An 11,321-nucleotide genomic window follows, 5' to 3' on the forward strand; every position below is an offset into this window, starting at 1 on the left:
ATGACTGAATTATATAACTTTATTAGTGAAGCTCACGACGTATATGTTCATTAAATAAGCACTTGATTACACTGCTGCCCAAACACACACTAAATTTGTAACATGGTAACTCATTAAAAACTTATAAAATTGTGAAGCTTAGTAAATAAGCTAAAAATATAAATGGTTTAAACCAAATTCATTAAAATAAGTCCAAAATAATTTAAAAAAAAGGTAAAAATCACTTTCACACGTATGAATAGTTATAAGTTGTATCGAAGGCGTCCCCAAATGAATTGTCTCTATGCCCATACACACATGTGACATGTAGGAAAAGAAATGATGTAAGAAAAGAAGCAAGCAATAAATAAGATTTGAAAAAGACGTTAACTTGCTGACCAAAAACGGAGCAATAAATAAGGGCAATGGAGAATTCTATTTTGTTCGGCAGAATGGTCCTATTGGTCCATGCATGGTTTCAGCGAGGCTCATGATGTTTATGTCCAATTGTCAACCATAATGTCTTAGCTTCATACGTTACTTTCTGTTTGTTGCACAGGTTTTCTTATTTAAAGAGGACGGTGTGCTTTCCATGAAGTAAATTTTCACCAAGGAGGACATAGACACAATAATAATGGGTAACGCTTGGTTTGGGAAGAAGAGAAGCACAAAGGCAGTGGTGCACCCTGAAGTGGTTCGAGGCGTGACGACAATCAAGGTGCGAATGACCAAAGCCCAACTCATGGATTTAACACAGAAGGTGGATATGACCAATAATTATGGCAATTCTGAATTAGGCCGTTTGATCGTTCAAGAATGCTCCAAAGGAAGGTTTCATGCTCGTGTTGTTGTTGTTGCTGCTGCTGCTGCTAGTGCTGGGCATGATTCACAGAGGGCACACATGTTTTCAAGGGAACGGGGTTTAACTCCAATTCAAGAAAACAGCGATGAATGATGAATAGTTATACCAATATACCATATCTTTCTGAAAGAGTTATTTTGTGTTTCTAGTTTCATCAGAAACATAGAGATTGTCAATCTTTTGGGTTTTGAATAATTATTACTAAGATAACAGCTTAATGTCTTAATTTCATGACCAGGATGGAAGTTATAGAATACCAAAAGCAGAGCGTATACAAATGTAACATATATACACAGATTCTATAAATAAACACATATTGCAATTGATTCTAAACAATCCCCCTCCCCCAACTTTTTCTTCAGAAGAAAGAACTCCTTTATATATTTTAGCCTCTAAAATCCGGTACCATTAACTTATCACAGTCTCACAAGAGATTTTAATTTAGGTTGTTATTTCAGTGTGACTTAAAAATAAGTCATACCATTACATAAGATAATTCGGTTTAATTTTTTGTTTGTTTGATTAAAGTATAAAGGATTTTTTTATTTGATATTTTTTATATATTTTTTTAATTTAATGTTTTTGTTAAAAGATACTTTATTCCTGATTAATATTCCTATTCTTCCTAATTCTAAATCTAATATTCTCTTTCATGTTTATCAATCTTCTTTTTTAGGATGACAATATAAGTGATGTGACAATACATAATTGGATAATACATAAAAATTATATTATAACTTATTTGTAAGTTACATCAAACTAACAACCTCTAATTTATCAGTTGATTATCATTTTATTTTTGTCAGTTTTTTTTTCATGAAGAAATGTTAGTATATAATTAATAGGTTATGTTAGTAAAAATATACAAACTCATCACCTTCTTATAATTTCAACCCTTATTTCCCTCCCTCCAACCACCAAACCACCATATGACTCCCTTTATTTCGATAACTACTAACTAGCCAACTTTTTTGACATTTTATCAATTCATGTGTCTGTGTTTATCTATATCTTACAAGCATTAAGCAGCATACTGCGTAATTTTCTTGTAATTATATTTAGTTTTAAGCCTTTGGAAATTATCACCAAAGACCCAGGGTACTTTTTAGTTTAAATTTCTAAAAAGTAAAATTAATTTTGGGGGGTTTTATTTTTCCTTGCTACTTTAAAAGATGTTATTAATTTATAATTTTACTAGAAAATTTATTGACAAAAATAACAACAATTTTTCCATAAATTATGTATTCTTTTATTTCATATTAAACAGAAATTACATGAGCAAAAATCATGAAAAATAAAATTTAAATTAAAAACATTAATATAACAGCAACAATAATAATATGGTTTTAGCACAGTCATTAGATATAATAATAATAATAATGATAATAATTTTTAATTTTGTGTATGATAGTCTAATCTAATTTTATAGTTTTCACATTAAATTGGACATATTACGTACATACAGGATTGTGAACAAGACGAAAGTATTGTACATGTAATGTGATTTATGATGATCTAATGAAAAGGATCCTTGCTACTCTTTGGTGAAAAGGATAAATGATATTCATAATCACAGTGAGAGTGGGAGAAACATTTAGAAGCATGTCTCCTGGGGGACAATTTAAATGATAGATTTGTTGGCAAATCATGGAATGAATTCTTTAAATCAGAAAGAAATGAGGCGAGGTGAATAAAAATTCTAAACCCTAGCATGGGAAGCCAACCAATTCGCTACCAAATTCCCCTTAGGGTATCTGGGTATGTGCATTAGATAATAATTAATAATGTTTTATTATATTTGATTAAATTAACTCATATTTCGTTATATAATATTCTTTTTGGTGAAATTAGTTAATTAATGTGAAACTAGTTACTTTTGAGTTGGAAAGGAGTATTTTATCATTCTTGTTGGGATTTTATTTTTATATTTATTCTAAATTTAATTTAGTATTTAATTCAAACATCTCTTTATATAATTCTGAATAATTATATTGAATGAGAGCGTTTTTAGTTGTTTTTGTTTGATTAGAGAATTTATATAATTTTTGTTTTACTTATTATATTTTTAAATATATTGTTTTCAATATATTGTTCTATGTTGGATTTTCTATTTTTTTTTGAAAGAGAGTGTCAATATTTTTTTAAAATATTATATTCACAATAAATTACTTATCATAATTATAAACATAATTTATAGTTAAAAAATATTTATTACAAATTTTAAATTTTATATAATTTATATATTTACAATTATTTATTTAATCATCTAAAATAAATATTTATTCTATGTAATGCATTAATTAAAATATTTATGCTAAGTAATGCACTGATTAAAATTAATGTATAAAATATTTTTGAATTGCGAAAACAAAACTTGGATAATCCATTGTATTGTTTGACATTATCAGAATTTTGCTTTTTTTAAAAAGAGTTGGCATTATCATAAATAAGGTGCACCAAATGCTTAAAAAAGAAGAAGATATAATATAGAAAATGAAATTGCTCTAAGGTTTAAACATATGGGCCCTGAAACGACAAGGCCCATGAACTGGTTTCTCACCTTTTAAACCCTCAAACCCTAGCCAGGGTCGCAATTCACTTGCGGCTGCAGTAGAGAAGCACTCTTCGTTCTTCGACTGTCTACGATCTGCTTTCTCTGAATGTAACCCCTTTCGCATCGATTACTTTTCGCGATTTTATTTCATTTTTTTTGTCTTTTGAATACCCTTTATGATTTTGTTCTTCTGATTTTTTCTTTAATTATCTGTTTTGCAGTGTGAAAATGTCGCTCGGAGAAACTGCTTGTTCATACGCAGCTCTCATCCTTCATGAAGATGGAATTAGTGTAACTGTATCCTTTTCTGTGCCCTTAGGTTTTGCGTTAACGAATAGTGAGTGAATGTTCGAAATAATTTCTTTTCTTTGTTTCGAGTTATGTTTTCTAGTGTTAGTTTAGATTTGAATCAATTGAAGTACCGAGTAATTGGGATTAAATCAAAACTAAAAAAAGGTTTCTGTGACGTAATTTTTATTGAAAAATGTGGTTTTAATTTAACCTGTATTTTGTTGTTGAGATTCATTTGTAAACAATTTAAATGTGGTTGCATTTATTTGTTTCTGGCTTTCAGCTTATATTTTCTATTTGTAGATTTCTTATTGAATCAATTGAAGAGCTGTGCAATTGTGGTTAAAACAAGATGAAACGTGATTTTTTTGGAGGAAGTGGGTCGCATGGTTTTGATAACATTTTGTTTGAAAAAAGTGGGTCTAAGCTAAAACGTTTTTTTTTTTGTTTTTGGTTTTCCGGAGAGAAATAGTGGATGAATTTGTTTGGATATGGTGTGTTACTCCTTAAGTCGTAAATAGGCTGACAAGATCAGCACCTTGTTGAAAACTGCAAAGGTTCCAGTAGACTCTTATTGGCCAACCTTGTTTGCTAAACTTGCTGAGAAGAAAAATCTTGGCGATTTGATAGCAAATGCGGCAGGCGGTGGTGCACCAGTTGCTGTTGCAGCTGCCCCAGTTGCTGCTGCTGCTGGTGGTGCTGCTGCCGCAGCTCCAGCTGCTGAGGAGAAAAAGAAGGTAACCCTCTGGTGAAATTGTTGTTCCTGCTATTGTTTTTGAATCCTGCCTTGTGGTAGCTTATATGTATCTAATATGGAAATCTGCTTGTTGCAATTCTATAGGAAGAACCGGAAGAAGAGAGTGATGATGATATGGGATTCGGCTTGTTTGATTAGGGACATTCTCAATGATTTGGTTAAATTTTGTGGTTCTTTACCTTTTAAGGTTACTCTGGATATTGTAGGTTTTATTTTTGTGCTGGTTATTTATATTTGTATACGACTTGATTTTGTAGTGTTATATGAACTTCGGAATGTGGGTTTTATGTCCATTTGAGAATTCGGATGGGAGAAATGTTTACTTTATATTCTGTTTCTTCATTTTGTATCTCTTTACCGTTGTCTCTTATTGTCTCACATTGTTATGGTTTTTTTAACCGACATTTTATGCTAAATTACCACGTTGGCTTGTTGGCATGTGGTATTTGATCGTAGTAGCAAGATGTTTTTGTTGAGGTTGGATTTACTATATAAACCAGTTTTGGTTTCACTGCTGAAATGTTTTGGGTAAAATTAATTTCATTGTCCATTCTTTTGATTTCGTTTTAATTAAGTTTTGTTGAAAAGAAATTGTAGCAAGTTGCAACTACCATGTAACGTTGCTTTTTAGTCTTCCCTTGAAATCTAGTAAAGCGAACATAGTATATTCTTGATTAAGTGCCACTGTTACCGGAATGGAAATTTAGGCATTACCTGACTGAATGGGAATTTCTCATTTATACATCTTACTACGGCGGAAGCGTTTGTTCTTGTTCTGAGTCCACCCGCTGCCAAAATCTCGAACGAGAATAAGTATGTTCATTGTAGTAATGCCAGTTGAATATTTCCCTTATGCCAAATCAGGGGAAAGCTGCTTATTCAATCAGTTTAACTTTAAAGCAATATGTCAATGTTATTGGAGTTGCTGCTGTATTCTGTGTAACATGAAATAATTACATATTTTCTATTAGCAGTTAATCTACCTTCAATCATAACCACGCTACTTAATATTAGGAATTATGAAAGTTGAGTAACATGATCCTTGAATTTTTTGTTGGCTGTTTATTACAAGACGGGAAGAATAATTTTTTATTTTTTATTTATAATGATACTAATTGATCTTTTTAGGGTAATCAGGAAAATCTAAATTATCAAGGTAATCAATATTTATGCAGTAAAAGAATGGAAATTTAATTTCTCTAAAATTTTTGTGTTTGTTTATGAAGATAAATAACATTTCATAATTCAACGGTTGGATTTGTAAGTTTTACATTTTGAAAACATTGATTCCTCCCCTCAGATTGTGTGTTTGAAAAGGCGTGAAAATTATTTTAAAAAAATCATAATGTAGTCTTAAAAAATAAATTTACTCAACTACTATTGAAATCTAATTCAAAAAAATTGAAGGAAAAATTTGAACTCAGGCGATATTGTTCTAATTTACTTAACTATTCTTATTGAAAATACCATCATTTTATCTTCAATTATATATATTACTTTCAAGTGACAAGAAACATTATTGTATTTTTTTTCTTCTTTGGATACTTTGTATTTTGATTTTTATTTCCTTGTTTTAATTCATTACTTTATTCCTAACAGCGGAGGTTATCCAAAAAAAAAGAAGAGAAAATTCAAATGTACAAAGAACTATGAAAATAAAAATAAATTTACAAAAGGGCCCAACCGGGTTCGAACCGGTGACCTCTTGATCTGCAGTCAAATGCTCTACCACTGAGCTATGGACCCATTTGATATTGAGAATGCCATTAAATATTAATATTTCTGGTATTGGCGTAAGCATTTTGACGAAGGTAAAAACATGAAATTTGTCCACATCCACACCCAACTTTATGTAACGCAACGACCAAACCAAAGCGTGTGAAATCTAAGTGAAACTAAATCGTTTTTTTTAAGAGAGTATTAGAAAATCATTTTTAAGAAATTATTAGAAATCATTTTTAAGATTACTACTACTATAATTAGTGTTAGCTTATTATTATTATTATTATTATTATTATTATTTAACATGATATACAATTTTAAAATATTTAATTAAAAATTAAAGATAAAATACATCAAATTAATTTGTCTTTGACAAAATTTGCCAAAATGAAAAAAATTGGAATAATAAAGTAATTAAGTCATTATTTTTTTTTTGTAAAAGGAACTATGTGTGAAGTAAAAAAAAAAATTAACCGTCAATTTTGTTTTCAAATGATTTTTCTTTTTCACCAACAAGTCTAAAGCAATTGATTGATTACAGTGGATGAGTTGTGATAAACTTTCTAATACCTATTATTAATTTATACAAATAAAAAAACTCTCTATCTCACATAATACATAAAATAGTTGTTTAAATGAATTTTAAAGTGTTGGATATTCATCAATTTACTTCTTAAGTTAATGTATTTTAATAAAGTTTAGAGATTAATTTGAAGAATTTTTCAATACTTTTAAAATTATTTAAGTAGTTTTTCTTAATTAAGAAGAGAAAATAATACTTTAACAACTGAAACTATCAAATTTATAATTTGTTTTCGGTGAATTTAGAATATCTCTAACCAAAAGAGAAGGACTAAATTATGATCTATTTAAGAAGTTAACCTTTACCAATATTTTTTTTATACAGAAAAACCTGCATGATGTTCAAACCTCTTAACTATATTGGTTGGTTGATGTAGTGTGATTTTGTAGGAGCTGCAAGGTGGTATAGAATAGAAGTTATGTGCCGATTAAATAGGTTGAACAATTATTTGAATATTATAACATAAAAGAAGAAAAAATAGCATTTGCTGGAAAAGTTTGTTGTGTATTGGTGGCCTCCCTCTATCGTCTCTGTGATCGTCGTTTGAAGAGTGTGTTGATGATTTATAGCCCAAGACGCTGATTTCCACGTTTCATTCATTCCCTCCCTCAGCCTCTTGTTTCCTCCGCCCCCTTCCCATTTTTTTCTGCTCTTCTCAAACTCAATAAGAATAACTAACCTTTTCTCATTCATTCACAAACAAATCTCAATGTCTCTCTCCGTACCCAAGTTGGTTCAGCCTCTTCCTCTCCAACATCACAGATCCAATAGCACCCTCTTCCTTGGATCCACTCATAAGTTTCGCTTCATTTCCCCCATTAAGCTCAATGCTCCTCGCTCTAATTCCACTGTTGTATCTGTCTCCAATCTTGTCAAGAACAACAAGCCCAAATCAACCACCAATCTGGTACCCTCTTCCCTCTTTTCTTTTTTTCATATCAATGATTTATCCCTTTCCACAAGTAATTTATTCGGAAGATTTGTTTATTTCTTCAGCATGACATGGATCCTGCATAATGGGTTTCTGAGAATTAATTTTTTTTAAATAATTTAACTTTCCTTTTAATTCAACCTACCCAACTAGTTGATGAGTAAATAGTATGTCGACTCACTGTGTAAAGTGTTTTTACACTATCAACTAAATGGAATTTTCTATGTAGGATAATTTTGTTATTTTTAACAATAATTACCTTAAATATCATTCCTAGTATGTATGATTTTTTATTGATTTGACAATGTAAAGATTGTTACACTGAAGGTACTTAAAACTTAAACTTTAGTTTATAAGTAAGCTTCATGATTCAATATTTTATTGCAAATGCGTTGATACTTCACAATTTGATGGTATAGATTTTGTATTAACAGTAAGGAAAGAAGAGATCTTCTTATGCCATCTGCCCAATTAGCTTCAGTTTTGCTGTCTTTTGGAAACGAGTGTTTGAGACTATTGTTTTTTGTTTGTATCTGTGTGTGCAGCTTATTACGAAAGGGGAAGGCTTGCAGCTCTATGAAGACATGGTATTAGGCAGGTCCTTTGAAGACATGTGTGCCCAGATGTATTATAGAGGCAAAATGTTTGGTTTTGTTCACTTGTACAATGGCCAAGAAGCTGTGTCAACTGGATTCATCAACTTTCTCAAGAAAGAAGATTGTGTAGTGAGCACATACCGGGACCATGTTCATGCACTGAGTAAGGGGGTCCCGGCACGTGCTGTAATGAGTGAGCTCTTTGGGAAGGCCACAGGATGCTCCCGAGGTCAAGGTGGATCTATGCATATGTTCTCAAAGGAGCATAATTTGATTGGTGGGTTTGCTTTCATTGCTGAAGGAATCCCTGTGGCCACTGGAGCAGCATTTTCCAGCAAGTATAGAAGGGAGGTGTTGAAAGAGGCAGATTGTGATCATGTGACATTGGCCTTTTTTGGAGATGGAACATGTAACAATGGACAGTTCTATGAATGCCTAAACATGGCAGCTTTATGGAAATTGCCAATTGTGTTTGTGGTGGAAAACAATCTGTGGGCTATTGGGATGTCACATCTCAGGGCAACTTCAGATCCTCAGATATGGAAGAAAGGTCCGGCATTTGGAATGCCTGGGGTTCATGTTGATGGTATGGATGTTTTGAAGGTCAGAGAGGTGGCAAAGGAGGCTATTGAAAGAGCCAGGCGAGGAGAGGGACCGACTTTAGTAGAATGCGAGACCTATAGATTTAGAGGACATTCATTGGCTGATCCTGATGAGCTTCGTGACCCTGGTGAGCCTTTACATTATGCTTTATTTTTTTAGAGTCTACTTCAGTTATGTTGTTTATTTTGTAGTAAACTAGATTTGAACCTCTGGGTTGCCTGGGGATCATATTTATTTTTTAATTACTTAGCATTTTTTTGTACATAGTATTTAATACGATTTTTTTTTCTCTGTAAAATCTCAGCATATATTTTACATGTTATATAGCAGCAAGTTATATCAAATATTTGACCTCAAGATTGAATTTGATGAAAAAATTGTTTTGACAGTAATCATCATTCTGCAATCATTTAAGTAATTTGAGCCACATATTGTCTTTTCCAAGCATGCATATGAATAAGTATTTGTCAAATTCCTGTAGGAATTCCTCTAGAAATTATCATCCAAATTTATGTTAGGTTGATCCCTCAATTCTTCATCCAAATCTATAGAAATACGCATCCTTGAAGTTGTTGCTGTTCCTTTGTATTTCTGATGGTGTCTTCAGTGGCACTATTCACAATCCTTGTACATTTATTCTGCTATATGGTTTCCTGTGCATTAACTTTGTAGTTAATCTTGGGAGCACTTTTCTCTGGATGTTAGTTGCAATGATGTGGATAGTAAGAGTTAGATCATGGATTTGGATCACTGACTAGCTTGCATGTTGAAGGAATTGAACTCGTAGTGGTGCAATCTAAACCTGTTAATGGTGTAAAAGTGCAGCACTTAATAGTTTGGTAATGTAAATATGTATAACTGCATTATAAGCTTCAAAATCATGCCAACATGATAGAGACGTCAAATTTTAATCAGCAAGTGAAGATTTCTCTAGCCTAAATTACATGTTTTTAAGCTCAAGCTATTATCCTCAAATTTGGAATGATTGAACAAAAAAATTGTTGAGAGTTGGTTCAGTATGAGACCTTAGCTACACTATACTACACTTTCTTGATTTGTTTTTCTGAAAAGTAACTTTTCTAAGCATTTTGGCGGCAAGTGCAAAACATCACGGTGCCTGATATGAAGAGATAAAAGCCAATGGTTTGATTATCATTTACAGATAATTTTCATAAACTGAAGTTTTGAATGTTTTTCATTTTTCTGATAGTTTGATATCAGATGTTTTAGCCAGGATATATTTTTTGCCTGTCAATGTGTTAAAAAATGTGAAAGTCAAGTACTTTAACCATGGTGATCTAATTCAAATTTCCCTGCAAAGCTTTTAGTCGCTTAATTAATATGTAGGCTGATAAATCTAGCTTGGTTGTTCACCCTTTTAAATTGTCCTGCTAAATCTATGTTTTCATTTTCTATGCATATTTTAACTACGTTATTCTTACAGCAATAGTAATATGATTTCCCCAACTATTTTTTTTTTTTACTAATTTCAACTAGTCAGGATATTCGTGCCATGATCAAATGAGTCATATCTAGCCATAGTTTTCTTTACATCTTCTATTTGTGTGTCAACCAAGTTCATTATAAATTTATTATTATTCACCGTGATCTGCTTGTGCTTTCACAGCTGAGAAGGCGCATTATGCCGGTAGGGATCCCATCTCTGCACTGAAGAAATACATGATTGAGAACAAATTAGCCAGTGAACAAGAGTTGAAGACCATAGAGAAGAAGATAGAGGAGATTGTTGAGGATGCTGTTGAGTTTGCGGATGAGAGCCCTCATCCACCCCGCAGCCAGCTTCTAGAGAATGTCTTTGCTGATCCAAAAGGTTTTGGAATTGGACCCGATGGCAAGTACAGATGTGAGGACCCAAAATTCACCCAAGGCACGGCGCATGTCTAATGTTTTTCATGTCTGACATCTGGCATCTATCTGTTTGGAGTTTTCAGTTTTAGATTCATGTTCTTTTTCTTATACTTACTAGAGGATCAAACGTTACAGACAAAATGCCCTTCATAAAATATAAGGAGGATTTGTTCTTTAGGTTCACTTTTCTTTTTCTTCTATTATATTTATTAGGTAAAATTGTAAATTTAGTCTTTCATTTGTCTCAGAATTGCAAATTTGGCCCCCTATAATTTAATTCATGAATTTAGTTTCCCAGTTTTTTGCAATCCTGACGGTCAACATTCAATAAAAGCACGATACGATCAATGTTGACAAGTAACCGTCAACGTTTCGGGACTGAGAATTGAAATAACGAGATTGAAAAAACTGGAGGATTAAATTCGTAAATTAAATTATAGAAAAATCAAAATCGAATTTTAAAACAAAAGGGAGATCAAATTTACAATATGCCTATATATTATTATTCATGAAACTACTTGTCAATTGTTGCAAATATGACAATCATCTATGCTTCTACTGCACTTCTCTAATC

General features: G+C 31.8%; 2 protein-coding genes and 1 non-coding gene across 3 annotated transcripts; 2 read left to right on the forward strand and 1 right to left on the reverse strand.

Moving 5' to 3' along the window:
* Positions 1–3,357: 3,357 nt before the first annotated feature.
* Positions 3,358–4,785, forward strand: LOC114407837 (60S acidic ribosomal protein P1-3-like). Its single transcript, XM_028371101.1, has 4 exons — positions 3,358–3,503; positions 3,617–3,692; positions 4,208–4,423; positions 4,528–4,785. Exons 2-4 carry the CDS (start codon positions 3,624–3,626, stop codon positions 4,579–4,581), a joined length of 339 nt encoding a protein of 112 aa, XP_028226902.1. The 5' UTR covers positions 3,358–3,503; positions 3,617–3,623; the 3' UTR covers positions 4,582–4,785.
* Positions 4,786–6,117: 1,332 nt separating this feature from the next.
* Positions 6,118–6,189, reverse strand: TRNAC-GCA. Its single transcript has one exon. It is a non-coding gene; the product is annotated as a tRNA-Cys (tRNA).
* A 951-nt stretch (positions 6,190–7,140) lies between these two features.
* Positions 7,141–11,041, forward strand: LOC114407838 (pyruvate dehydrogenase E1 component subunit alpha-3, chloroplastic-like). Its single transcript, XM_028371102.1, has 3 exons — positions 7,141–7,655; positions 8,225–9,005; positions 10,506–11,041. Exons 1-3 carry the CDS (start codon positions 7,458–7,460, stop codon positions 10,781–10,783), a joined length of 1,257 nt encoding a protein of 418 aa, XP_028226903.1. The 5' UTR covers positions 7,141–7,457; the 3' UTR covers positions 10,784–11,041.
* Positions 11,042–11,321: the final 280 nt, after the last annotated feature.

The sequence above is a fragment of the Glycine soja genome, chromosome 3, assembly GCF_004193775.1.
Source record: "Glycine soja cultivar W05 chromosome 3, ASM419377v2, whole genome shotgun sequence".
NCBI classification, from domain to species: domain Eukaryota; kingdom Viridiplantae; phylum Streptophyta; class Magnoliopsida; order Fabales; family Fabaceae; genus Glycine; species Glycine soja.